The following is a 27,895-nucleotide window of genomic DNA, read 5'->3' as shown; positions in this document are numbered from 1 at the left end:
TTAAAACATTTCCTGACATTTTATAGGGAAAACAATCAAGGAACTAATTGATAGATTAAACATAATGAAGACTATATCTTTCCAAAGGATTTATCTGAAATATATGTGTGGAAATTCGACCACTAGAGGGCGACTTTACCTATTGCCTATTCCCCACCTCGGCTAATCCATATTCACCACTGCAGTATGAAAGCTGCTGATTTGAGCCTCATCTGTGTCAGCGATAGAAAAAGAAAGCGACAGAAAGAATGTGCATGTATGTGACTTAACACAACACGAGTGTCACACACACACACATTTATATCTAGGAATATTATTATCTCAGGGGAAACACGTGACTGTTTTACTGCTATATTAAACTGTAGCAGCTTTGGTGGATTTTACGCTTGTGGCTGTAACAAAGTAGCGGTAGTTTGACTTGCTGCCAGTTGCACACAACTTCTGGTGGAGTCGCCTGTGTCTGTGGCTTGACGCAGCTGTGACAGAGAGGCCCTGCCCACTTGGATTACGCACAGACCTCGGAGGGAGGGAGGGAGGGTGTGCGCGCTGCCGCTGATGTCCTCTCTCTCTGGTGCACTCAGCCAACCCCTGCTGTTGTGATGTGAAGCTGGCTGTATCCTGCTGTAAAGAATCCGCTGAGAGGAGCCCCGGTTCTCCTTCGCGTAATCGGTGCCTCCAGAAACTTAATGATTCCCCGCATCGGAGAGGTCCCGCGCCCGAATTACGCATGGAACGATTGCGGGGGGATTGGAGTAGACATGCAGCGCCGCGCTTCCAGCCCACAACAAGAAGAACCATGCCCAGTTTACATTGCAAGCAAATCTATGACATCCTGTTTTATCTGTTACGACTTTGATACGTGCGAGGTTTGCTCGGGTACCGACGAGGAGTGAAGAGAATACGCACGGCACACAAACTGAAGGACGCTGCTGTTTTTTTTTTTTTCGCACCAGAGAACCGAGATCCCCTGCATTTACAATTTTTTGATGGAGCTGGAGAATATAGTAGCCAACACTGTACTGCTCAAAGCCAGAGAGGGTAAGTTGACACATAAAGGAGTTGAGTGTAAATAGTGGGTATGTAGGCCACTGCTGTGGCACATTTTGCGCACAGCAGTGTGCAGCAGAAAAGGAGGGAATGGTCGTGTAATGATGACCTGCACTGTAGGTAGGAAGCCTGCGGACCGGAGGCAGGTAAATGCTCCACATGCAACGGAAAGAACAGGTCTTGTGCAATAATACAGGAAGGGACACACCAACACACTGATCGCCTTGTGATCGATGTGGACCTGAGATCAGTGGATCGTTTTATTCTCACTGATTCTGACAGCTCGTCTGCGTTTTCCCTCATATGAAAGAGGGAGAGAAGGAGGGAGGGAGGGGGGGGTCTGCCTTCCACATCCGCTTTCGCTGTCTGTGCAAATGAATGCACTCTTTCGCAATATTGTACATGCTGAGGCACACACAGGAGCAGGGGATAACTTCTTTCTGGAGAGGGGGGATAAACGAGGGGGCATATGAAGGCTGATCTGGTGACGTGACTGCTTTGCATGGGGCCTGCACAGAGACAGACTGTGGCTCCACCAGTGATATACTTAAGTGTGAGAAAAGGCCCAATCATTCATGTCTGACAATAGAGTGTGAAATAAGAAGGTATATCGTGTCATTAATGGCTGTGTGTGTGCGTTAGAGAGGGAGGGTTGTGCCGAGGGCAGGAGGAAGGCCTGCAGGTAAACATCATGCAATCTGACTCCATGATTGTCTCGCATGAATGGGAATCAGTCACTGTGGGTTGTACAGCCACTTCAATTTCACTTTTAGGGGATTGTCAGCTGTTTGGTGATGCATAAAAAAATGAAACGGTAACTGTCACCTCAAGAAAAGCTGTCTCATGTTTGCGTGAACCGGGCTGCAAAAGAACGATCAGATGTGTTCCCAGCAGTGGCGGATCTAGGGTTTTTCGAAATCAGGGGCCATAAAGGGGCCATAATTAACATAGAGGGGCCAATAACATACAATTGCCATTCCCGATTCAGTTAGGTGCAGATTTAAGCCATTCCTTGTTTACTGTTAGTTCTACAGCTTTACATTGTATTTATTTTTGAAAATTGCTCCTTGTTCAAGCAAATTGTGCACTTCACAAAAGCATAGTTATTATTGTTTATAAGTGATTCGTTTTTTTAAAGACTACTGACAGGGGCTCGTCACAGTCCAATCAGATTTCAGCTAGGGCCAATGCCCCCCCTGCCCTGCCCCTGGATCCGCCTCAGGATATCCCCTTATATTAAGTTAACTGCAAACAAAGAAAATTAAGAAGACAAAAATAGTCATCTAATTTAGTCTTAACAGAACAAATGCTAATCTATAAGTGAAGGGGCTTTTTTAAAAAATGTGACAGAGTCCCAATAAGAAAAACACGCCAGCATTTGTTCTTAACCCTAACTCAGTTCTGCATTCTTAGATCCTTTTCTGAATCATTGTCTTTAAAGTCTAAGGTACTTAGTTCTGTGCCGTATCAAACATGCACGCACACACCCTCTCTTAAGTGCATACACAAGTTTCGTTGCATGCATTATGTGGTTTCATGTGGCAACCGTCTCTGTGGTGTTGCAAGGTGACGCAGGAGGAGACAGAGCGCCGCTGGCAGCCCGTTCCATTTATCTCCCAACGATGACATGTTGGGAGTGTACACAGAGGGCAGAGAGAGTTCCATGGGAATTAATGGGATAATAAAGTGAAACAGGAAGCTGACATGCTGTCAAAACCCTTTTCCGAAGGATGCATTTCGCCTGCGCATCAGCCTGGACATTTGTTTTGTGGGAGCAGAGCACGACGGGGTCGGGTGAATTAAGCTTCATGAATTAATAAGAGCAGTTAATGACCCATGACAGATCTTGCTTGTCCCCAGCTGCTCCATTGGTGCTCATCCAGCCCCGGCCCCGGCTGTGTGGAAGAGTGAAAGGCCTTTTTACAGTTTCACATTAAGGCATGAGATGGTTCTTTGAGTTAATAGCTGAAGCACGACTTTCACCGCAGTTTGATCAATGGCCCCTGCAAATGCAGCCACGTGAGACTGGTTCAACAGTTGAGCTAAGGTCCGTTGCAGTGTGCACATTGAAATATGTCCCAGGTTGTTGTGAGCGTGTTCACAACAACTGGTCATGTTCATTAACTGCCTGAATCATGGGAGGTTTTATCTTGCAGGGCGCAGTGCCAAAGGCTGCGCACATCCCTGGTGCTGGTGCTCGCTCCTCCACGTCTCGCTCATGTGAATGACAGAGTACAGTATACACAGGGGATCATTTTAGGTCACATACCAGCAACAGTGGGAGAATGTGAATGGAGCAAATAAAGTGTGTTTATTCCTGTTTGTTTATGCGAGTGCGTCCTGAGTCCCTAGTTGAACCGAAGCCTGAATCTTCTGTCCTAGACACATGACAGGAAGGCCCGGCTTACACTGCGTTCTTTGCCTTGTTAATGTCGGCGTCCTCACAACTCCCAAATCAGTAAAACAGTGTGAGTGCCTGTCCAGTGTAGAAATAATAAGCTATTGATAACCCGATGCCAGGAGCAGTGAAAGCAGCCTTGAGTCCGCCTTCCATTGCTCTTTGGCTCTTCTGTGTGAGCAGTGACTGATCTGGGTTCAACTGTTGCGTTGTCATTGGTTAGGAGAGTTTAGACATGGAAGGTTAAAATCAGCCGGATTAAAAAAAACTTTCGGAGCAGGGGCGGATCCAGGGGTTGGCCCAGGGAGGCAATGGTCCCAGTTGCAATCTGATTGGCCCATATCCTGTCAATGGTCTCTCTTTTTTAAAAAAAAATAAACTAGTCCCTTAGTAAACATTAGTAGTGCACAAAAATGTAAAATTGTATTTGCTTTGCTCAAAGCTATAAAGCTAAGAGTGAACAAGGAATTAATTAATGAGCACCTGACTGAATCAGGAATTGTGCATGGATGTTAGACATATAATTGGCCCCTCTGTGGAAATTGTGGCCCCTTTATATCCCCCGATGCAGAAAAATCCTAGATGTGCCACTGTTTTGGACCAATCATCTTGCTTTTTCATGATAATCACAGAGTAGACAATATACACATTTTGATTTCCATAGAAAAGAAAAAATGGGCAGCTCTGACCATACTGAACCGTCTGTTGAAGTATCTTACATAAAGTCAAATGCTATTATACACTATCAGTCAGATGCAACGCATAAGCTATTTAATCTAATTGATCGTTACATAACAAACTGAGTGGGCCACCGCCATCCGAGCTCCATCTTCCTGTGGAGCCGCTCTCTGCTCTCTGTGGTAGATACTTTATGGATGTTGAGTGTGTGGTGAAATGAAACGCCCCGATCTCCAGCGTGTGGTCATCTGAGTATCATCTGACAGCTGCAGTGGGGTTCACCATGTCGGAGCGGCAGGAAGTGCCGATGTGCTCTGCTGTCTCCTTGTCAGCTGAGGAAATTTTGGGGTCACAGCAGATCAAGAGGGATTTCTGGAAAGTTACTCAGGCTCAGTCGTGGATGTTTGTATCAGTGGCAGTTGGTTTTAATGTTAGCTGGCACACAGGTAAACTGAGTGTGCAGGTTTACTACCACGGAAACTGTAGATTTATGTGTGCGTTAGCAGATGAGGGGAGTGGGGCTGAATTCCTTTGTGTAAATGTAACCTGAACTCGGCCGCTCTGACGAAAGCAACATCAGTGCAGTAGACTCTGAGCGTGTGTGTGTGTGTGTGTGTGTGTGTGTGTGTGTGTGTGTGTGTGTGTGTGTGTGTGTGTGTGTGTGTGTGTGTGTGTGTGTGTGTGTGTGTGTGTGTGTGTGTGTGTGTGTGTGTGTGTGTGTGTGTGTGTGTGTGTGTGTGTGTGTGTGTGTGTCTCCATGCCTCTGCCTGACTCCCCATTCACAAGTCTTGTTGGCAGCAGTCGAAGATTCCAAGCCACGCGAGCGAACGTCATCGGCTGTCGAAGTGAATGAGAGCAAGGGGGAAAAACTGCATCGCTGCATCCAGATGCCGTTCTTGAATTGCGGTAACAGAGCTGGGGTATTTAGTTCAGGCCCGCGAGAATGAGTTCCACTCTGCTGCCTGCTGGCTCTTTCATTTGGTCCACTCGTGTGATTTTGGACGTTGTCTTTACATAAGTAAATAATCAAATACAAGTCATTAGAAATGTAGTGCAGTGTTTCCCACAGTGGGACCACTACAGTAAAAACTCATCTCCAGGGTAAGACGGCCTGCGTATTTACTCCGATTAGTTTATTTCCAAGTAACTAAGGAGGGACATGATGAGAACATAGCAACTGTTCTCTCAATTTGTTTAGCTTCTTTTTTCCACTCTCAAACAACAGATTTAAATACGTCAGTAGTCTGAGAACCAGACTTACTCAGAAAGTGGAAGAGTGTTACACCAGTGACATTTTACCATGGTGCATTTATTTGTTTGCAGCCTATAGAGAAATCTCTTTAATGAATCAGGCACCTTATTTGACAGCCTATGTACATGCATGGTTTAGATGAAAACTATAAAATGATTTTGAGCTGCAATGATGAGTCAACTAATCGATTCATTTACTGAAATAAAATGAATCTGCAACCATTGACAATTGTCTAACTGCTGAAGTCATTAATGCCACATAGTAGAGTTCCTACTTCCACCAAGGCCCAACAGTCCCCTTAAATTGAATCAAATTGCACACAAATTGAAACAAAAATCCTGGATCTGCCCCACATTTGAATGACTTCTTCCCTGACTCATACTGCACCCTTCCAATAAGTTCCGTGCAAATCTGTTCATTTATGGTTTGTGTAATCTTGCTTACAAACAAACGGACAGGGGATGAAAACATACTGTAACCTCATTGGCAGAGGTAAATATAGGACTAGTGTGCTAAAGAACAAGAAGAAGAATCCAAAGGGTTGAACCTCAATCAATCAGTATCCAAAATGGTGGATTCACAGTCATCCACAGTCTGTGAAGTCCAATAGGATTCAAATACAGTCCCAGATTCTAGTTGCAAGAAGCCCTGATTGGATTCTGTTGTGTTGAAAAAAACCCCTATTTTGTTCTACCCCATTGTACTCTCAGGAGGATATTTTCATTAGCACAAACATTACCGGTCAGCTGATTTGTCAATACAAGATGCTATGCATGAGACAAGATAAGCTGAGATAACAAACACGAGGCATTTGTCTGTATACAAGCGATCTGTGTGGGCTCCAATTGTGCACCGCGTCTCCGAGCTCCTGCTGCAGGAGGGGGTGAGCGGGTGGGTCGCTTCCTCAACCGAAGCCACTGAAACAAGTCTTGGCAGGCCTGGGGCAGCTGTTGTTGTTACAACTAACAGCATTTTAGTCAAATGAGCTGGGTGACGTGTGCAGCCCCGACCATCAAACACACAGTGCCGGCTATTGTTGTACTGTCGGTCGCTCCTCCTCCTGTCAGGTAACCGTCATGAATAATGTACATAAGACACTTTGTCTCTGTTGTCTCTCACAAACTGTCTCTCTCCCACACAAGCGGAAAAAAAACACTTGCCTGGAGTGCTCCTCCCTCAGGACCCCTGTGAGAGGACGGAGCCATGACATAATGCCGCCAACTTTTATTGGGCAGAGAGCCTTAATGTAGGGGAGAGTAAAAATACACGAGAGGGAAAACCAGCTTGTTGTTCCCTCGCCGGGCTCCTCTGATGGGAAAGATGCAAAGGGATAAGAAAAGAACAGTTGTGAAGATAGTCTACAAGTAGCTGCAGGGCTTTTTATGACCCGTTCTTACACATCTCACATGTATCACTTTCCCTCTGAGGTGATTCACTTTGATTAAGAAAGTGGTAGCTGTTTTTATTTAAGTTTTTACCACCAGCAATCATGTCTGCAACACTAGACCCTCAAGACACTGTGTTCACTGTCACAGTCAGAGTGACTGGAAATATCTTGCTGTCAAGTTGGTGACGCAAAAAATAAAAGTAGAAGGGCGCTCGGAGAGTGCACCCCCCGCCAAGGCTGAGACTCGCCATGTCAAAGACAGAGGGAAAACATCCTGGATTCGCCCGTTTGTCTGCATCTACTCAAAGATCGAATGGGTTCTGTCTCGGGTCGTACCCAACCCATCCACAAACTTTCATGGAAATCACTTCAGCTTTTGGGTTAACCTGCAAACAAAAAGACGATCGCTGATAAAAACATAATTGCAGCATCCACCACTCTGGTCCAGACCGATTCTTCTTGTTGGAGGGATGTGATACGTGTCAGGGAAGAAACGATTAAATGTTGGTGACGTTCCCGATCAGGGGGCGGATGCAGGATTGTCTTCTTTTCACTTTCTTTAACATTCAACATATTCACAAATCTTCCTGGGAATAATTCCTGGATCTTGATAATAAAAAAATCAGGCATGTTGAGGGGAATGAGATCTATGTGTGCAATTAAGTGCTGTAAATGTAAAAATGTAAATGGTCCATTAGCAGCGATTACATCATTTAGTCTTCTCAGGTAAATCTGGTTGTACACCCGGGCAGTTTATCCCATTCTTCAGATCATCTCAATACAATTAAGTGTTTGTAAGATGATTTCTGACATTTTCCAGATATTCATCAAAAGACCCCAGGCCTGGTATCACACCTTGTATGTTGTGATTATATGATTATACACCGTTACAATTGCTGTACTGTACTTCAGTTAAATCTGAAAGTCAGGTTTTTTCTTTACGTGACTTTTTCAGTGTTGAATCATCCCCATCATCTAGCAGCAGTTTGACATGGAGATATAATGCAAAGAAGAAGCAGGAATGGCCGTTTCTCCACCGACAATACGCCACAAGGCTCGCTGTGTTTTGAGTAGGAGTGTGACTCATTTTTTCTTGAGTGGAAAAATTCTGCTCTCTGGCTCTTACTATCTCTATTGTTATTGCTGCCTCTACCCACACACACAGTATACGTAACTCAGCTGGATGCAACAAGTTCACGCCTGTTCTTTGGGGACTGTCGAGTGGAATTCTGGGAAAGTATAGGAGTCGGTTATCTAAAGTGGATGGAGAACATTTTAACGGCCCATCACTGAAGTACTCCAGGAATGCAGCGAGCAACCGAACTGATGATATCTTACTTTCCGTCATGTCAGACATGCAGGTGATTACTTATGCAGCATTTTACTGTGTCTTGATGTGCTTCCTGTGGTCTGCACTGCTGCCACGCCTGTTTAATGGAACAACCAATGAATATTTGATGTGCATTAATCTGGGAATAATCAATACTGTAACTTTTAAAGCTTCCTCCCCGAAAATCCCCCGCTGTATGAGGAGCTTAATGCAAGACAGTGCACATTTTCATTTGGTCCATGCAGACATGCTGATGCACACACAGCACATTACAGAGACGGCAGTAACACGAGGCCATGTCATTTCTTTAAAATCAAGACAATGCAGCTACAGTCTTAAATAGGCAGCCACTTGTTATTTATGGAAGTCTATGTCCTGAGGGTTTGTCATGGTGCATTCTGGGAGAACCTTATGAGCACCTTATGATTTCTAATATTGTAAAAATATTGATAGAAACAATTTTTAACCTGATGAATGGGTTAAGAAGCTGAAACAGTATTTTCTCTCAGTGGTTAAGCTCATTTAAAGCACCCTCACCAGTACTTTTTTTTTTTTCAAGGGACCCTGCTATAACAGGGACCACAGAATACGGAATGCCAACATCTTCACGGAGAGAGTGTGTTTCTGTGTTTGTTTGTGTGCACGTGTTTGAGGACGAAAAGGAATCGGTCCGAGAGTCCGAGAGGATAAAGACAGTTTGAGAAGGGCAACGCAATCACTTTAACCCTGTTTCTGGGATGAACGCACACAATCACACACACACACTACACACACACACTCTCACATTCAATAATATCTATCCACATGCACCGTGTGTCCCATCAGTTTGATAAGTCTTGTTTTCATTGCAAGCACTTCCATCCGTGTTTGCTCACTTGTGATGTAACTGCAGAGTTTGACTCGGAGTGAGAAGTGATAAAAATCATCCCTCATAGAGATTTTAGATCACTGTGCCATAATGTTCCCCCTATCAAAATATTTATGGAGGTGAACAAACACACTAACACCGTGTCAGAGCTCAGGAGTGTCCTATTATGGCCGACTTCATGTGGACTATGCTCTGTCCTCCTGGTTCTTTATGGATGAGCAAACACCGTGTATTACCCGGCGTGCTCTGTGTGCTGTGTGTGGGGCTTTGATTGGACAGCCCACTGGGTTATATAATTTCAGTCTATTGAATGTTTTTCCCTCCTTCACATTCCATATTTTTGATATTTATAGAGCAGGAAACTTGTGGCACCTGACTCTTCCCAGACAGGAAATGTACCCTGCCTTCTTCTGCTTTTGTGAGATTCCTGCCATCGCTGGCGAGTTTTCACACCGTGCGTCTTCCTGCGCGTTCGCTCATGAACATTACACACGCACAGAAACGGTGACGCCAGCAACAACTGTCACAGCTCACCAGCTCTGAGGTCATGGACCGGTTTGACCACCTCAGTTTGTATTAACACGTCGCTCCTGCCCTTGGGCTGGTCGCTATTTATAGCAGTAATGATTACAAGGACATAAAGACAGGAAAAAAGTCACACTTGTGGAGGCTTTCTCTTGAAGCGTGGTGCAAATGTAGCTGTCGGCGACATGCTACTCACTGAAAATATGTGAGTTGTGTTAGTTACTTATACATTCAAGCTAAATTAAGCCACATTGTTACGGTCGAGTCAGATTCAGGTGTTATTGTCAACAGCATACACAGCTGTACGCTAACATCAATACTGCTGATTACATCTCCCTTTTATTGTCTATGACTGATTTTGACTTTATGACCCCTTATTAAGTGGTCTAACATGTGACCCCCGCAGTGTTGCCGGATAAAAGGTGCACGTCACAGATGTTTGCTCTGAGCGCGTTCGCAGATGCTACAGCCAGATCCTCCCGCCATTATTGCGATGATGAGGAATATGTGGACAGAGAGGCTCGTTCGGCGCGGTAATAATAAGGCGGCTGGACAGCGGGAGTGAAATGACATCATGGTGGAACAGGGCAACAAAGAGTGCCTTCCTGCTATAGTCCTCCCCTTCTGCTATGGTCTGGGCAGCGTTTCCCCATCCCTTCCTGTGGCACAGGGACCACAAACACGAACACTCGCTGCAGTTAAACTGAACCTGAGGGCTAACCTTGACATGTCCTCCAAGTTATTCACATGTAGATACAAGTGGAGGACAGTGCCACGAGTAATAAGGCCTTAAAATGTGCTGTAGGGTTGGAGACGTGTTCAAATATGAACCGTAGGGTCTCATTGCAGTGCTGTTGACGGCAGGTATATTTAATAAACTGGTAGAACAGGATATGTTGGTGCTTAAATCAATCCATCTTCCATCTTTATTCACAAATCTAAATCTCTGCTTTTTCTATGCCGAGATTTGCACACAACTCATTGCGCAACCCTCAAAGCGAGCAATCTGGAAAAGTAATTTGTTTCCTAGCAGCTCCTTCTCTGTCTGTGTTTGCAAGAGATGATATCTACACTGTGTCATCTAGACGTTTTTTTGTGATAAACAGAACTGTCTACTGATAATAATCTCTGTGCAGGCCCCTGTGATTCAGGAACAGGATTTAAAAAAACACTTGGCTTCACCTGCAGGTCTTATGCTAATGTGAAGTCCCAGTATTGAACAGCTGGACATTGTGGGTGAGAGGGAAGGGGGAGGATTTGCGAGAACAAAGGCGTTTGTATGATAGTCTGGTGCTGTTTGTCTTCAGCGTGCTGGTACCTCGCTGACCACCACGGTATGACTCAACAGCGAGGCCGACATTTAACAGATCAGACAAAGGAGGTGACGTGAGAATGAGTGAGAGTTGGAAAATCAGAGAGAAATAATCAGTTGTTTGTGAGCGAGGGATGAAATTTTAGGCCGAGGTGCAGCGAGGAGTCGGAGAAATCTACCACAATGGTTCTCACTTGTCTCACAGTGTATGTAGAGAATGGCACGTATTCACACAGCGCTCCCACATCACATCCTGTTGCAGATGTTTTTATGTATGTCAGGAGGGGCTGTTTAAGAGGTTTGTTTGACACCTCAGAGACAGTATGTCTATGTGCGCGCGTGTGTGTGTTTGTGTGTGTGACAGAGCTACGAACTTGTCTTGTGGCTTTGAGTCTTTTGTGCGTCAACACTCCATGAACATAACCTCACAGCTGAAGTAGGGACGTCTTTAAACGTGTGGACGGATGGGGCCTGCAGGACTGGCAGAGTCGGTTAAATCGGGCATGAGGACATTACTAGAGAGACAGGTCACAGAGGAAACACTGTCTGTGTCTGTGTCTGTGAGTGTGTGTGTGTGTGTGCACAAACACGCACAGATGTTTGGGATGCCGGTAACCCCCTGGTGTTACGCCAGTCGGATGTCATTCCCTCTCTGACCTTATTTTTGCTTCACTTGACATGCCTTCATGATGTCAGAGCTGCTAAGCAGAAACATAAATAAAGGGCGGCGACCGCACTACCCGCATGGAACAAATTAGGCCGGCAAGTTCTTGTGTGCAGCAGCGCAGCCACGGAGCCGTGCATATTTCTATTCATGTGTAAGTGACAGACCCTGAGAAAGCGAGGGCTATTTAATAGAGAAAGAATTAGACGGGGGAGTGAGGACAAGAGGTTTTATGGACGACATTTACGAGCATATTCATACTTTTAATAGTCGGGGTGTGTTAAACAGGAACCCAGAGTCACCGACCTGGATGTGAAATTTAAACATATATAAGTAGAGGTTATTTTCTTACTGGGCCACACCACGCCTGTAAAATCCCAGTGCTTCCTTTTGTATTGATTTACACCCATTTTGTAAACTTCCTCCTCAGATCTAGTTTACTACATCTCACCGAAAAATGTCCCCTTCAGTGAGAAGACGATGGCAAATGGCCACTAACAATGCAGCACAGAGGGACCAGACAGGAAATGACTTGTTATATCCAGATGGATCACTTTGTTATGCAGAGTAATTTATTTACATAATATTTGCATGTTAGTGGGAGTGGCTGGGTGTGTTCGTGTGAGGATGTTCAGGTCCGTGCAGCCAACAGGCCTCTGTTGTTTACTCATATTCCTTCCTGGAATAAACAGCTGGGCATGTTGAACATGACTGGCAAGAAGTTTGCATGTCCTCTAACTTTCCCACGCTCTAACTTTCTTTTTCCCACACACAGTAAAGAATGAAATGTTTTATTAGCCAGTAAATGAAAGAAACCATCTTTGAGAAAAAAATGTTTTTGTTGGGTTTAGTTTGCTCCATATACCATCCAATAACATGGAGGAGGCACGATTTATGACATATACTGCAGCTAACCACCAGGGGACAATCTAGAGACTTTGGCTTAACTTTTGGGAGCAGGCATGTCGTCCATACAGTCTATGGTTTGGGATGATTAAATGGATGGATAACAGGAGAAGAAAGCCCTTTCACTTTACTTTATACTAATATTTGCTTATTATAGTTACAGGATAATTATGACGAGCCATAAATAGATAACTTTGTTTGAGTAGTTAAAAATCTGAAAAGGAAGGGAACCTCAATCGAAAGAGATGTTCTGTTGAAATGCTCATAAAGCTGTTAAAGCTGTGACCTCATTCAACCGCAAAACAAAGAGGGTTGAAGTGTGCTATGAAGTGTTGAGAAGAGAAATCCTCAAGAAGAAAAGTTCACTGGATTACAGGAAACAGAAGGCGCTGAAGATGACGGCAGGACACACAACTTAAAAAGAGCAGGAAGGGGAAGATGAGGAGTGGGGAGAAAATATAAAATAAATAGGTTTAGAGGTAAGAAAAGCAAACAGGACACAGAAAGAAAAAAAAAAGAAGGAACCACATTATTTGTGGATGTCTCAGCATTGTGTGGAAGTTGAATGCCTGGGTGGAGCGCTGATGTTTGGTACAATTATTTGACATGACGTTGACCCCTCGCAGGAAATCTACGCCATTTGGTGGACACGTCCACAAACGCCTTCTCACAGTAGCACAAGTGCATTCATTTTTAGCGTGGTGGCCCCCGTGGGGAATGACCTTCTCAGCTCGCAGTGCTGCTGCTGTGGGTTCTAGGCCGACGTCATGATTTTATCAAAAGAGATTCATTATTGGACCACACAGCAGAGAGCGCTGGTTTTGTTTTTTGTCACATATTAACTGTTTTCAGAGAGCAAGTGGGGCTTAATAAGGAAGTGGGCCTGTTACAGCTGGTTTGGTCTGCAGTGATGTTGATGGGGAGCAGGTGCCAGAAGTTAATGATTCTCCTGGGGATATTTTGACTTGAGTTATTAATACATTCATGCTTTGTGTTTGTCTGTGGTGATGTGACCTCCATTCTGGGAGCAATAGTCCATATATTAAAGGGTCCATATATTAAATATCCAACCTGAAGTTTTAACAACACTTGCACTGTAAGCTGCCGTGGTTAACATAACTAGTTCACTAGTTAGGGCAGTTAACTACAAGTTTACTCAGGTTATGTTAGAGAGCAGAGCAGGTCTTTACTCTAGTAGGTCTGCACTTACCTGTGTTTTGTTTTTCTTTCGGTTGCATCCAAACAGGTTAAAACAAAATAACACTTTAATTTCATTTTATTTATAACGCTCTACTTTCCCCCACAATAAAAGAACAATGTTATTCCTGCTAGAGGACATTAAATGTGCTCCTCACTGGTAAAGGATGCTGATGTTTTGGATGCTAGGAGCTTTCAAACTCAGTGTTGGCCTGGTCTTGTGCAGTATGGACCCATCTGGTGCATATTTCTGGCTCTTTTTAGGCTTCTTGTTTTAAACTGTGTCAGATGGAAACTAAATCAGCTTGAGAATTTTCCACTGACTCATAGGGTTAGCATCAGTTAACTAGCTGAGATTGAGCTGACATTATGTAAAGTATAGTCAAATGTGTGCAGATAGGCTAAAATAAAGAAGTGTTTGTTTATGTGTTTTCCTTGGTGGCAACAGTTGCCATTTGGAAATACAAAAAGAAGATAACAAAACTTACACAAGACTTTAGTAGGACAGCGTATACATAATCAAACGGTTACACTAAAACTCATTATTCACAACGACAGTACCTGAGATATTCACCATTTACCTGAACTGTTCATATCATAATGGATATTAAATGAGTATGTGTAGAGTTCTAAAATGACATCAGATCACGTCAAAGTAAGTCCTTAATCGTCACATTTTGTGTCACAAGTTCTGGAATTTAAGTCTACGTGGCGGATAATACGACAAAGGCAGCACAGTGTGTTAAAGATGAAGTCAGAGATAGATTTCAAACAGCAGCGAGGGAAGGGATGAGGCAGTAACTCAGGAGGATTGACACAGACGCTGCTTAAGCTTTCACTCAGAGGCTCCATCATGACGTCGTGCGTCTCACATTCCTGGATTATTACTTAAAGATGTCTGCTTGTCATTGCGTCTTCCGCTCTCATGCTCTCAGTGTTGCCTCTCACATTAGGCAAGCTACTCACGGCCAATTTCCACTGAGCAGAGCGGTTGAAGGAAATCCCTGTCAGTTCATTAGTCTTCACATACTGAGAGCTGAGACAAACATTACATAAGAAGGTACAGCAAAGTGGTGTGCATGGAAAACAGGGATATTAAAATTTGGACAATATAAGAGAGGGGGTTTTAACAGGGTTTAGATGGAATAGTGGCGGTAGTCAGAGTTTAAGACTGGATCAATTTGATTAATGGATGGCTGCAGAGTATGTTTCCTTCATGGATCCAAAGAGATGATGTGGATGTAAGTGACTTTTGTTCATGATGGTGTTGTGTTGCTGCAGGAAGCTGATGCACCATTATTCAGAGCAGTGGAATCCAGTCCAGTCTGTCAAAGTCCCAAGTTTCTGATGGGAACTGAGCTCGTCAGAATAGGCTTTCTGTCTGCGTGCACACACACACACACACACACACACACACACACACACACACACACACACACACACACACACACACACACACACTGTTTCACTTCCAGAAAAGCTACTGAGTGAGGAAGAAGTTGAGCAGAGACAGGAGAGATTTACGGAGGAAGTGGGCTGTGATCTATGAATTATATATACAAGCTGAGACTATGATTTCATTCAGGGAGAGCCCACAGACAACAACACCCCTTTACACCGCCCCCCCACGCCTTTTAGCCATTAGCCTTTCATTCGGCTCCTGTCTAGTGAAAGTAAACTTTTTTCAGTTCCTTCTTTCTAACTTTCACACATATTTCACCTCTTGATTTCCTGTCTGTCCAGGTGGAGGAGGAAAGCGCAAAGGGCGGAGCAAAAAATGGAAGGAGATCCTTCGCTTCCCCCATATAAGCCAGTGCACTGAGCTGGGAAACAGCATCGGTACGTGTTCTTGTGTTCTCAAATGCGTCTGAAGTATATGTTTTACCACCAGCTTTGTTTTTAAAGTGTGCACCCTGTTCTCTTCTTTCTGCAGAGAGGGACTATGTCAGCTTCTGTGAGAAACAGCCCATTGGAAGGCTCCTCTTCCGTCTTTACTGTGAGACCAGACCTAAACTGCAACGATGCATCCAGCTACTGGACGCGATGGTATATGCTTGCATGCAAACCCATCTTTTTTACCAGGTGTCCACCATTTAGAATCATGCAATAGAGAGTCAAGAAAGAAAGTCAACATTCAACTCTCTTTTTCCTTTTAATAATCACAATCAAAGTGTCTATTAACAAAACAATTAGAGATAGACCATAAATAGACCCTTTACTAACCTGAACTAATACTGAAGCCAGCTGCTGACACTTTTTGGTAGCTGTCGTCCATCCTTATATAAACTCTATGGTGGTATCTCAAGGAAGTCTTTGTTCTTTTAATCTTTCCAAAACCCCCAAAAAAGAGAGTAAGGAAAGGATTAAACATTAACTATATTATTTCATTGTGTTATGTTAACATCCACCCCATCCAGTACCAACAGCATGGCTGCCAAAATGTTAGTAGGCTGCATAATAGTGTAGAGTAATGATTTATTTGGTCTGTGAAGTTTTGACTTTCACTCCGGCAAAACTTGTTTTAACAGCCACATTTGTCAAAAATAACACTAAGTTATCTAATCTTTAACTTTCTCTTGTAAAATAAAACATACTGTTAAAAATATAAAGATCAAACCATAAATCTAAAGCATTATTAGTCTTCTTCGTGGATTATCAGTAGGCCTATGTGATGCTGACTTTTGGTCTGGGACATGAAGCATCAACTTAGTTTTTATGTATGTAAAAATGTATATGCATTTATTACCCTCTCACAAGAGTCTCATTTTAAAACAAATCAGCAGAAAACATTAAACAAGCTTGTTAGCATGTGAGTTTCAGCACTAACCTTCATGTTAAATCTTCAACAGTCAGCTAACAAAGTCCATAGTTGTCTGCTGGAAATGTTTTACTTTTTTTGTGAAATCAAAATACAAAAAGATTACTACAATTTGTTGTTGTAGATTTCGAGTTTTTCTATAAACCTCGAATAAGTAGCATCAATAGGTTTCCAGGTGGGACTATGTTAAGAGTAGCGGGGAGAGAACCCAACTCTTTACAGGACGAACACAGGTCTAGAAAACACACACCCATCCACTCTTTCCATTGCACTCACTTTGATTACTACATGGCCTGAATGCTCGCCGGCGCTGGGTCATGCAGCCGGAGGAGACAATTAAACTGAGTAGTGATTATTCAACCACCCAGATCCCACCTCCTGCCGGCCTGTTGCCCCCATGCCCCCTTCCGTCGATCCCTCTCTCTCGCTCTCTCTGCGTCTAGACAGAAAACCTCGCACATGACACATTAAAGTCTTTATCTATGCCCAGAATATATTCGCGGGTATGTGACGGGGCAGAAAGGGCAGCATTGTTTCCCACACTGCCCCCTTACAATCCCTACACCCACCCAATCCAATCCCCCTCCCCTCTCGCCCATCCCTCCCCTGCTGTGCTGATCCACTGCGAGGGGGGAAACCGCTCAGAGGCTAATTCTGCACTCCATGTGACGGAAACCTCAGAGCTTTGTACTCGTCACTTCACTGACAATAGACCAGGCCTGAGGATGATTATAACTGGGCAGGTGACCGTATTTCAAGTGATTAAATAATATGCAACATGTGCAGCTATGAGGTTTAATAGAAACCGTTTTATTACGTCATCCATAGTCAAGTCAGGCTTGTTTATATGGCTCATTTTATATGACAAGCATGGACTCAATGTGCTTCAAGATCAAATCTACGATACAAGACAAATACATGACACGAGTGGAAATATATAAAATAAGAGGATCTTTCAAATGAATATTAAAAATAAGTGACATTTTAACATAAATACAGTAGTCACCATACTTACCAGAAAGGTAAATTAGACTGTTTTAGTTTCAACTCCACTCCCTCTTTCTCCCAGACACATGGGAGGGTCCATAGCAATCAAGCTGATGATAAAATGAGAATAAAATACTAAGATAAGATTAGTGAGATCAGAGGAAGCCATTAAACCATGAACACGCCCATTGAGGAAGAGGGAGATGGTGTGTTTGAGTTTCTGTGAGCTTCAGTGTTTCCTCTTCCATCATTAGAAGGTGATTGTGTGTACAATTTTATGTGTGCTTTTGTGTGTTGGATCCCCTCTGCTTCCAAAAGGGTAAAGGGGCGTTTTCTTTTCCCACCAGCGAAGGGTGGGTGTCAGACGGCTCATTTACTATTTTTGTGTTTGTGTGTGTGCGTGTGAGTGAGTGCCTGAGGTGGCAATCACCCCCCCTCTCTCTTTCACTGTCGTTCAGCCGTACTATTTAATATATTTACATATGTGCGTATTATACAGTGTGTATGCTTTGCATGACTTCTTTATCCTTTGTCCGAAGTGTCCGTGACGCTGTGGCTTTTTAAAGCCTGTTTTTCCTAATGCTCCAGGCTTATGTGTGTATGTACTGTCTATACACATGAGTGTGTATGCGTGTGTTCTGTAGTGGAAAGTCGGTGACACTGGTGTGACACACTGTGACACTCCAGGACCTCACGGAATCCCGCCGTGTTTACTGTGTGGTTGCCAGGCAACACAGGACCATGTTGGGAAAAAGCCACAGACAGAGAGAGTCGGGCCAGTGTGCAGCGTGGGCGCCGTGCAGCCCCCTCTCTTCCCCCACCGCCTCCTTTGAGCAGTTGAAATGCTCGCTACGAAATGCATCAGAGCACTTTTCATGTTGTCGCCTCTTGGAGATGTTCAGTATGTTCAGTGAGTAACGGCAAGACCTGTTTGTGTCAACAGCTACGTATGTTCAGACACGCAGCCAAGAGCAGCATATGTTTATGTGAGATTGACAGCGACACACAGATCCAGAGAGAGAGAGGTGTGTGTCTGTGAGGAGGCCTCGTCACCACTGAACAGCAGCTACTCGGTCGTACAAATTAAACAAAAAGATTATGCTTTTTTTTCTCATTAAAGGCAGAGAGAGAATTTGACCAACGTTTGACTTTTTAGTTTTTTCACAGCTGGAAATGGGGGAGGGGCTTCTGATTTTGGTCTCCACTGATGGAATTGAGTTAAGTCTATTTGATTAGTGGTAGATTTTATCGGAGAGAGAAGGCAACGGTTTTGTTTGTGAATTCATGTTATGTAAGAAGTTGTGTTTTTTTTCTAATGAATGCTATTATACTGCTGCAAGAGCATATTTACTGCCCATTTAGGCTTCACCTTTTTTAAAGGATTGATTGGTTGTAACTAACAAGTAAATGAATGTTTAACTCAGTCATAAACTATTAAAATACTTTTATGTTCGCAGGCTGTGAAAAATTAAAGTTCTGTTGTTTCGCATCATCATTTATGAAAGTTAACTAATAAGAAACAGGAGTTGGAAAATTGTTTACATTTGAAATATAAAGCATTATTATATGATTTATGAATATATTAATTGTACATGATTAATTACAGCCTATATAAAAGGTGATGTATTAATTTGTTCTAATCTTAACAATACTACAAGTCACAATCGTGCATTCACATGATGGCAGGGGCAATTCTGGTTCAAGGTCTGGCCCAAGGACACTGTGAAACCCAGACTGCAGGAGCCGGGAATCAAACTACTGACCCTCCGTTTAGTGAATGACCCGTTCCTCCTCGTGAGCCAAAATCGCAGATTAGAGCGTAGAACCCACAGATTAGTACATGGGATCTTAAGACAGAAAATAAATGCAATACTTTCATTACATATGTTGAGGATCATATTTAAAGGACAGTGTTAATGACGCTGAGTTATTTTTTATTTTTTTAGGAAGACTATGAGGTGACACCTGATGAAAAACGAAAAAGCAGAGGAAACCAGATCATCAAGACTTTTCTCTCAGAACAAGTAAGTTCCTTTGCATACATTCATTAGCCTCTAAATATTATTTATTTCACATGTTGGAAAAGTGTATTTAATAACCTTTTACAGAGATTAATGTTAAAATCAGCAGACAATAATGTAGAGTTCCAGCTGAATGGACGACTCCCTCACAAACTACAAGGGTCTAATAAATGTACAATAATAACAGTGTAATCTTTGCACAAAGTAATCACTGGTACTGTTCTATGCTCAGTGAGTAGTAATGTATGTTTCTCCTCAGTCTGAGCCCATGTATGTGATAAAACGTGATGTATTTGTGTGTGCGCGCGTATGTGACTGTGTGTGTTTACATGTGTTGATGTAGTCACCTCAGCGTGTAGACATAGCAGAGGTCTTTGCCGACCAGTGCAGAGAGAACCTCGAGCTCAGTCCATGTAAGGAGATCTTCAGCAACTGCCGCAAGTGAGTACCACTCTGTACCTCCCCGCTCACCTGTCGACGGGACTCTCACCTGTCTCTCCTCTGCCTCCTCTCTTTATTTATTCACCTCGCTCATCATATTCTCTGTTGTAAGTGTAAAGTCTGAGCCTTGTGTTGTGTATCTGACCAGGGTCGTTCATGACTACCTGAGTGGAGCTCCGTTTGCAGATTACCAGAACTCCATGCACTTTGACCGGTTCCTGCAGTGGAAGATGCTGGAGAGGTCGGTTGGAGCATTTCTTTATTATACAGGACTCATTTCATAGCCATATATTCAAAATATTCAAATTCTGAGAGCACAAACAGCCGATTGGATTTGGTTTAACAATGTTGCTGATAAACAAACAAATGGACAGAGGTGAAAAAATAGCCGCCTTGGCAGAGATATATATTCTGTTCAAAGACTTAAAGGCATGTGAGTGAAATATAAATGGGACAATAAAAAAAATGTACTTAATATATCAAGAATAAAATACTGCATATGGGATTCATTTTAAATGTTATATTTCATTTTTGGATAGTTTAACATGTTACATTGTATTGTTTTTATATATACTGGTCATATGTTTTGTGTCTATATAATGTAAAATTACTAGTAACTATAGCTCTCAGATAAATGTAGTTGAGTAAAAAGTGCACTGTTTATGTAATGGAGTCAAAGTATAAAGTAGCATACTCAAAGTACCTTAGAACAATACTTCAGTACTCAGTTACAATGCTCTACTGTCTCTTTCATGTTTCTATTTATTGACAAGATTGACAAAATACATTTTTGGTAGTAAATTCTGAATAAGAAAAGCTAACAGTTTTTATGTTAATATGATGTAGATACTAACACATGTAATAAATCTGAAGTGGCAGGTGGAAAAAGTTGTCTTCAGTTGAGAGAGACTCTTTAAAGAGTGTGATGGCTCCCAGCAGGAAAACATCTCATGCAAAGTGTATGTGAAAGGCAGTTAGAAGTAAACAGCAGGCTTTCAGAGCCGCCTTGATTGCATCTGTGTCTGGAAAGTGAACTTGTGTCCAGGAGGCCCCACCCTGAACAGGAAACAGACTCAGGATGGTATTGAGCTCAGTAGATAATATCTCTGTCATAATCAATACTACATGAGCGTCTATTAATGGATTTTGCTGTGTCTGTGTTCTGTCAGGCAACCAATCACGAAAGACACATTCAGACAGTACCGAGTGCTGGGCAAGGGGGGGTTCGGAGAGGTAAGAGATTCTTATGATGATGATGATGATGATGATGATGATGATGATGATGATGATGATGATGAAGCCTATTGTGATTTGAATAATAGTAATATTTGAGATTATATTGAGATTTTTTTTCCCCCAGGTGTGTGCCTGCCAGGTCAGAGCAACGGGGAAGATGTACGCCTGCAAGAAGCTGGAGAAGAAGAGGATAAAGAAGAGGAAAGGAGAGTCCATGGCGTTCAACGAAAAACAGATTCTAGAGAAAGTCAACAGTAGATTTGTTGTGAGTGAACAAAAAGAAGAGTATTTGCAGCACAGTGCACTCAAGAACTTGTCTGCTCTCGGTCTAAGCACTGTACCAACGTGTCTTCCAGGTGAGCTTAGCATATGCATACGAGACCAAAGACGCTCTGTGTCTGGTGCTGACCATCATGAACGGCGGAGACCTGAAGTTTCACATCTACAACATGGGCACGCCGGGATTCGAGAAGGACAGGGTCCAATTTTACGCAGCTCAGATCTGCTGTGGACTGGAGGACCTGCACAGGGAATGCATTGTCTACAGGTAGCACTGTCTTGAATACATGTTGAAGAGGATCATGTTTTATTGAATTATGTCTGAGTGTGCTTTGATACTTTTGTTCTTCGACACCTTGCTGACCACTATAAATTCTTTCAGGGACCTGAAACCGGAGAATATCCTATTAGATGACAATGGTGAGTTTATTGTATTGAACAGCATTTTCGATTTGCTGCTGATGCACAATTTTAGACGACTCTTCGTTAACCGCCGGACTTTGAATAAATTAAACGTATAACATTTTAATGCTCATCGCTGTTGTAGGACACATCCGTATTTCTGATCTGGGGCTGGCCATCAAAGTGCCTAAAGGGGACCTCATCCGAGGCAGGGTGGGGACTGTTGGTTATATGGGTAAGAGACATTTCAGTCAACATTTCTGTGAGTAAATTTAAAGCAAATGCAAGTTCATAACCACAACAACTCGTTTCCCATTCCTCTCTAGCTCCGGAGGTGATAAACAATGAAAAGTACGGCATGAGTCCTGATTGCTGGGGTCTGGGATGTCTCGTCTACGAGATGACCGCTGGACGATCGCCCTTCCGCGCCCGCAAAGAGCGAGTGAAGCGGGAAGAGGTGGAGAGGAGGGTGCAGGAGGAAGAGGAAGAGTACAGCGACAAGTTTACAGAGGACACCAAGGCCGTCTGTAGATTGGTGAGGCTTGAAGCGAAGATGTTTGTACAGAGACAAGGGATGAATCATATAAAAACAATAATAACAATTTGAACAATGATTCATCTTTGTTTCTGCTCGCCCAGCTGCTGACCAAAGACCCTAAGCAGAGGCTGGGGTGCCAGGCAGATGGAGCAGCGGGTGTCAAGGCCCACTCATTTTTCAAGAACATCAACTTCAAGAGGCTGGAGGCTGGAATAGTGGAGCCGCCCTTTGTGCCTGATGTGAGTAAAATTCATATGACTTCATGGTTCAGTCAATGCCACTGCTGAAATCTAGTGTGAAACCTTCTCTGTTAATGCTTACGCTGAGCAAATGGCCACTACCGGAACATTTAGTCATTTCAAGAACAGCGTATAAAATTCCAACGTTATAAATTATCTCTGAAGATAAACTTGTCTCCTGTTTTTCCTCTCAACCCCGTCCTTTTCGTGGTCATTGCCCTCTCCCAGCCTCGGGCAGTGTACTGCAAGGATGTTTTGGACATAGAGCAGTTCTCCACGGTCAAGGGAGTAAATTTGGACCAAACTGACAATGACTTCTACTCCAAATTTACTACAGGCTGCGTTTCCATCCCATGGCAGAATGAGGTAAGTGTGTGCACTGGATGTGACATGTTCAAGTGCTGGGAGGAAGAACTCACTTACCAAACTTATCTCCTCTCCTCTCCTCTCCTCTCCTCTCCTCTCCTCTCCTCTCCTCCAGATGATAGAAACTGAATGCTTCAGAGATTTGAATGTGTTTGGGCCTCAAGGGACGAGACCCCCAGATCTGGACTGGAATCAGCCTCCAGAGCCGCCCAGACGCAGCCTGTTGGACAGGATCTTCAGGAGGCATGTAAGTGTAACACACAAACACATATAATACACCCACGTACACATTCACACACACGTAATCACTCCATCTCCCTTTTTCTTGCACTTTCTGTTGCAGCACCCAGAGGTGTCTATTTCCCACAGCCGTGTGCAGTCTTCCAGTGTGAACTCTGTGGACTCCATGTCCAACTCTGCCCCCTAGTGGCACAGTGACTGTGTGGGAGCCACACACACACAAAGGGAAGGAGCTCCGAGGGGCTTCCCTGCTGCTGATTGGTCCACATCCGGGGCCTGAGCAGCAGCCGGAGACAGCCTGTCTAATAGCCTAAATGGTCAGCCCATGGGGTGGGGGTGGGTGACCGGGCCCTTACACCCTGGGCATTTGTATTGGGATGGTCAATGTTGCAGAGACGTTTGGAAAATATTCGGACAAACCTAACTCACCCTCAGGATTGTTTTGGACTATAGAACAGAGCCACTGATGTTGATGAAAACAGGTAAAGATAGAAAACAAGCTAATATTCAGGGGATCCACTGTATAATAAAGACCGCCACAGGGAATAGAAGATGGGGTCTTAGTGAATTTTTGTTGGTTTTTTTTCCAGAAACTTTTCTCTTTTGCTCATTTTCAGTCCTTTACTTTCTGGCCTGTATCTTGTACCAGTATCTCTTTCCGATCTAGTTACACCCCTCCGACCATCACCATCTGTACAACTCATACTCTTAACTTACTCTCTCCCTGTATTTCCACCTCCCATACCTCAGATCACTCCGTAAACATTCAGAACACGTGCACCTCGACAACCTCAACACATGATGTACATTGCCTTGCGTACACTCAGGCCAAAGACGACAGTTTAGTTTTGTGATACAGTTTTCTTGTTGATTTTTGAAGGTCTTCTAGCCGTCGTTTAGAACCACAGAAGGATCAGAATATGTGATCTGTTTTATACACTTTCTCTAAATATGAGCCTGCAGACATATCATACTGCTTAAAGCACACATACAGCACACACTCATACACACACACACACACACACACACACACACACACACACACACACACACACACACACACACACACACACACACACACACACACACACACACACACACACACATACATACAGATTAGTGAGAATTGTGCTGTGTTTTCATTGCATGGACAAGTGTAACTATGGACAGCTGTATCCCTTTCGCTTCTGCATACCTCATTCCACTGATGTTAGCATTGTATACACACAGACGTCTCCCTCGGTTTACAGTGTCACTTTATATTTGACATTATGTGGAGTTTTAAAGAAAAGTAATGAATATGCTGTACAGAAACGAGAATCTCTTCTTTTGTTTTGTTTTTCTGTTTCTGTTTTTTCTTTCTCCTCAACTTTCTGCACAGTCCCCCCGTGGAGTGGAGAGGAACACATGCACTCAGCCTGACTTACAGTTTGCACAACTTAAAAATCATGTCATGCTGTTTTTTTTTTTGTCTCCAAATGAAAATGTTACCTCTGCTCATTAAGGCACATTATTGTATGGATATCCTCACATGCCAGTTATTTTCTAAATCCCCCCCCCAAAAAAAACGTAAGTGTTCTTGCTCTCCCTATGCCTTTCTCCATTTAAAAGATACTGCTGCATTGCCGTTGTTGTCACATGTACAGGTTTTTGTATTTAGCCCCTTTACACTTAACATGCTCTTCAAAATGCCTCACGAATCTAAAGGGTCTTCCTCTTGTTTTGTGTTCAAGCATATTCGAAGAAGGCACAGCTACATGTATCTTATTATATTAGTTTTATTCAATGGGCCCAGTTCATTCATGTCTGAGCAGAAGAGGAGAGGAAGACACCAGAGGACCCTGCAAACACCACACAAAGAAGTGGCCTTCTCGCAGCAGCACAGCCAATGAAAAGGGGAGAGGAGCTCAGACTCAGCAGTCTTGTGCTTGTTTTTAAGAATGTGCTATTTTCCCCATATGAGGTAGTGGAAGCTGCTCCATGCAGTAATTTTAATCCTTCTTACAATTTAATGCGATCTTGTTGTTTTTTTCTTTGTACTTGATATGAAGAAAAAAAAATCTGAATCAGACTGAAGTGCCTCCTTGTTAGCACGATCTCCCGGACAATGCCCACACAGACATCAGCACTTTGTTTATTCTCTGACTGTCATACTCTGTTTGTTTCGCTGGGGAACGCGTCAACACAAATACACACGGACTCACACGGTCTGTTGTGTGAAGGGGAGGGAAGGATGCAGGGAGGGAGCTGATGAATGAGGGAGTTTTTCCTTCTTATTGTGATGTACAGCAAAGTGCTGAGTGCATGTGAAAGCCAAACCCACTGTGTCCTTCAAGTCCCAATAAACTAGTTTGAGTACTCCAGAGTTTGCCTGTCTCTTATTTTCCCTGCTACTCTGTCCATGTGACCACAGAGCATTTTCCCTGTTCATATACAAACACGTCTAATTTTACATCATATATATATATTACATAAATATGGTCCCACATAAAGGACTGGTTTGCATTTTTTCAAGTATTTGATATAAACCACATTGTCATGTCCATGTGTACTGAGTATGGAGAAAGTAGCTCTAATCATTCCTATGCATGCTGGCAATGAAGAGATCCCCCTGGTAACGTTAGTGATGTAAGTGATGTGGGCAAAAGATCCTTATAGGAGAAAAATACATCCAGCAGTCCAAATCAGACACATCTAAAATATTTGATTAGTATTGTTATTTGGTTTATATTAGTAACATTATAATGGGTAAACATCTGTGTTACTATCCCTCCAACACGGCTTAGCAGGAAAAGAAAATGAAAGTCTGATGAAGCACAAAGAGTGGGTTTTATACCAAAAGCACTAAGATACTCCATTGATTTGACTGACTCAGACTCACTGGTAAATGTATCACTGTTACTAAACAAGAACGGCACTCAGAAGAGCGCATAGCTACGCCAAGGCCCAACAGTCTTACATTCAATCAGGCTGCACCATATTACACACACTCACACACACTTTTTCATCAAGTTCCATGAATTATTCTCTGGGAAATTGGTGAAAATGGCCAAAAATGCCAGAGCTCCCAGTTAAAGACAGTGGGAAATCCCTGATATAACCTTCTTGGTGGAGGTACTAACTGAACACATAGTCAAATAAATTCCTATTTTCATTACTTCATCCATCAAGGAATTTGTATTGAATGAGGCCCCCCCTCTTTTGCACAATGCAAACGAGTGCCAGTCATGTGTATTTAAATGCAATGCATGCGAGGTACTGTATAAGAAGAGAAAACAGAAACAGTTACTGTGTCTGTGTCATCATCATATCCAACTAGAGTCCATCTTGTGAGAACTCAGGATTCATGGGATAGACCACAACCATCTTCAAAGCATTCCCTCATTTTGATCTCAACTATACACCTGTACAGTTTTGTGAGTGTACCTTACTGAAGTACTCAAGTCTGTCTCTGTGGTATTACTGTGACAGTGGGTGTCTCCAGGACCATGTCTTGACCTGCACACACACATGATAAAAAGAATACCAGCCACGGTGCCACAGCTGGTAAAAAGGTGGGCAAGACTAATACACATCATCATTATGTCATGATAACGTTGCCTGAACATAAACATAGACATAACCTTCCTCAGGTTAGACCCTCACCAGGATCCACAGGACTGAGGTGCATTAAAATACAATGCTGTTCCTGTCAAATAGAGAGATATTAGAAACTTATGACCCACTTTGACTCCTGATTCTTTTTCTCAGAAAGATGAGCTTTACAGTAGAAGAGATGTGGCTGATTAATGGGTCAGATGGCACCAGGCCTGTGTGTTCCCATACTAAATGAGAGAAGTCACGTTGCAGAAGGCCAGAGGGACTGATGGATAATTCCTGTCATCTCATCAGAAGGACGCGAGGTTGCAGGTGAAGGTGACTTCAGTGTTTCTTTGCGCCTCATTAATCTGTTCCTGTTCTCTCTGCGTCCATTCCGCTTTCTATGTGGTCATGTGCACTGTTGACGCTGAGGGTTTGTTGATGTGCAGCTCGATGAGGCAATATTGCTCTTAGATAGTTTGTATCTTGTTTAGGTGGAGTAAGGTTGTCAAAACACTTGAACCAGTCTGACAAAACATGTTGTTTCATGGATCATGGTGCGTCATTTGACAAGTAAGCAAGCCGTTTGGATTCCAGAGGGCGATTCAGTCTCACGACACACAGAGAAGCAGAATCATGAAGCTGTCGTCCGGATGTCAACCTTATGAAATGTGATGTTTTTGATTGAGTCTAACCACCATGGAAAAACTAAATGCCTTTTCCAAACCATGATAACCCTCATTTTGACTAAACATCCTGTACATGGTTGTTTCAGTGCTGTTTTCTGTCGTTTTGCACATTAGTAAACATACCAGTTGTCACAATATGTTACATCAAAAAGAATAACATTGATATTTAAGTTGGGTCACCATAGCTGAAAAATTACAGGTTCAGGCCTCAAAAGGGAAAGTGGCTTTCATTTGGAACTTCAGCAAAATCCTACATAGTCATGTAATTACTGGTTAGGTTTTGCTCCTGATTTCTGTTGCTCAGAGTACAGTAGTTTCTAAATTCACTCTAAACCCTCATGTGTCTGTAAAATTGGCTTAACCTCTTCTTACTTCCTCATTTAGGGTCCCAAAGACCACACTGCTGTACACTATGTGTAGCAATAATTATAATTTTGCAAAATAACTTTCCAAAATTCAACTAAATCTTATTTTCCCTTTTCTTCTCTTTCTCTTA

General features: G+C 43.1%; 1 protein-coding gene across 1 annotated transcript; it reads left to right on the top strand.

Moving 5' to 3' along the window:
- Positions 1-535: 535 nt before the first annotated feature.
- Positions 536-25,489, top strand: grk5l (G protein-coupled receptor kinase 5 like). Its single transcript, XM_035166043.2, has 16 exons — positions 536-1,038; positions 15,308-15,403; positions 15,498-15,610; positions 19,316-19,393; positions 19,734-19,831; positions 19,980-20,072; positions 21,001-21,064; positions 21,192-21,332; positions 21,424-21,614; positions 21,729-21,766; positions 21,894-21,983; positions 22,075-22,283; positions 22,388-22,525; positions 22,754-22,891; positions 23,007-23,138; positions 23,235-25,489. The coding sequence occupies exons 1-16, from the start codon at positions 987-989 to the stop codon at positions 23,316-23,318; spliced, it is 1,755 nt and encodes a 584-aa protein (XP_035021934.1). The 5' UTR covers positions 536-986; the 3' UTR covers positions 23,319-25,489.
- Positions 25,490-27,895: the final 2,406 nt, after the last annotated feature.

The sequence above is a fragment of the Hippoglossus stenolepis genome, chromosome 9 (genome assembly GCF_022539355.2).
Source record: "Hippoglossus stenolepis isolate QCI-W04-F060 chromosome 9, HSTE1.2, whole genome shotgun sequence".
NCBI classification, from domain to species: Eukaryota; Metazoa; Chordata; class Actinopteri; order Pleuronectiformes; family Pleuronectidae; genus Hippoglossus; species Hippoglossus stenolepis.
This window is presented reverse-complemented; position numbering and strand designations above follow the sequence as displayed.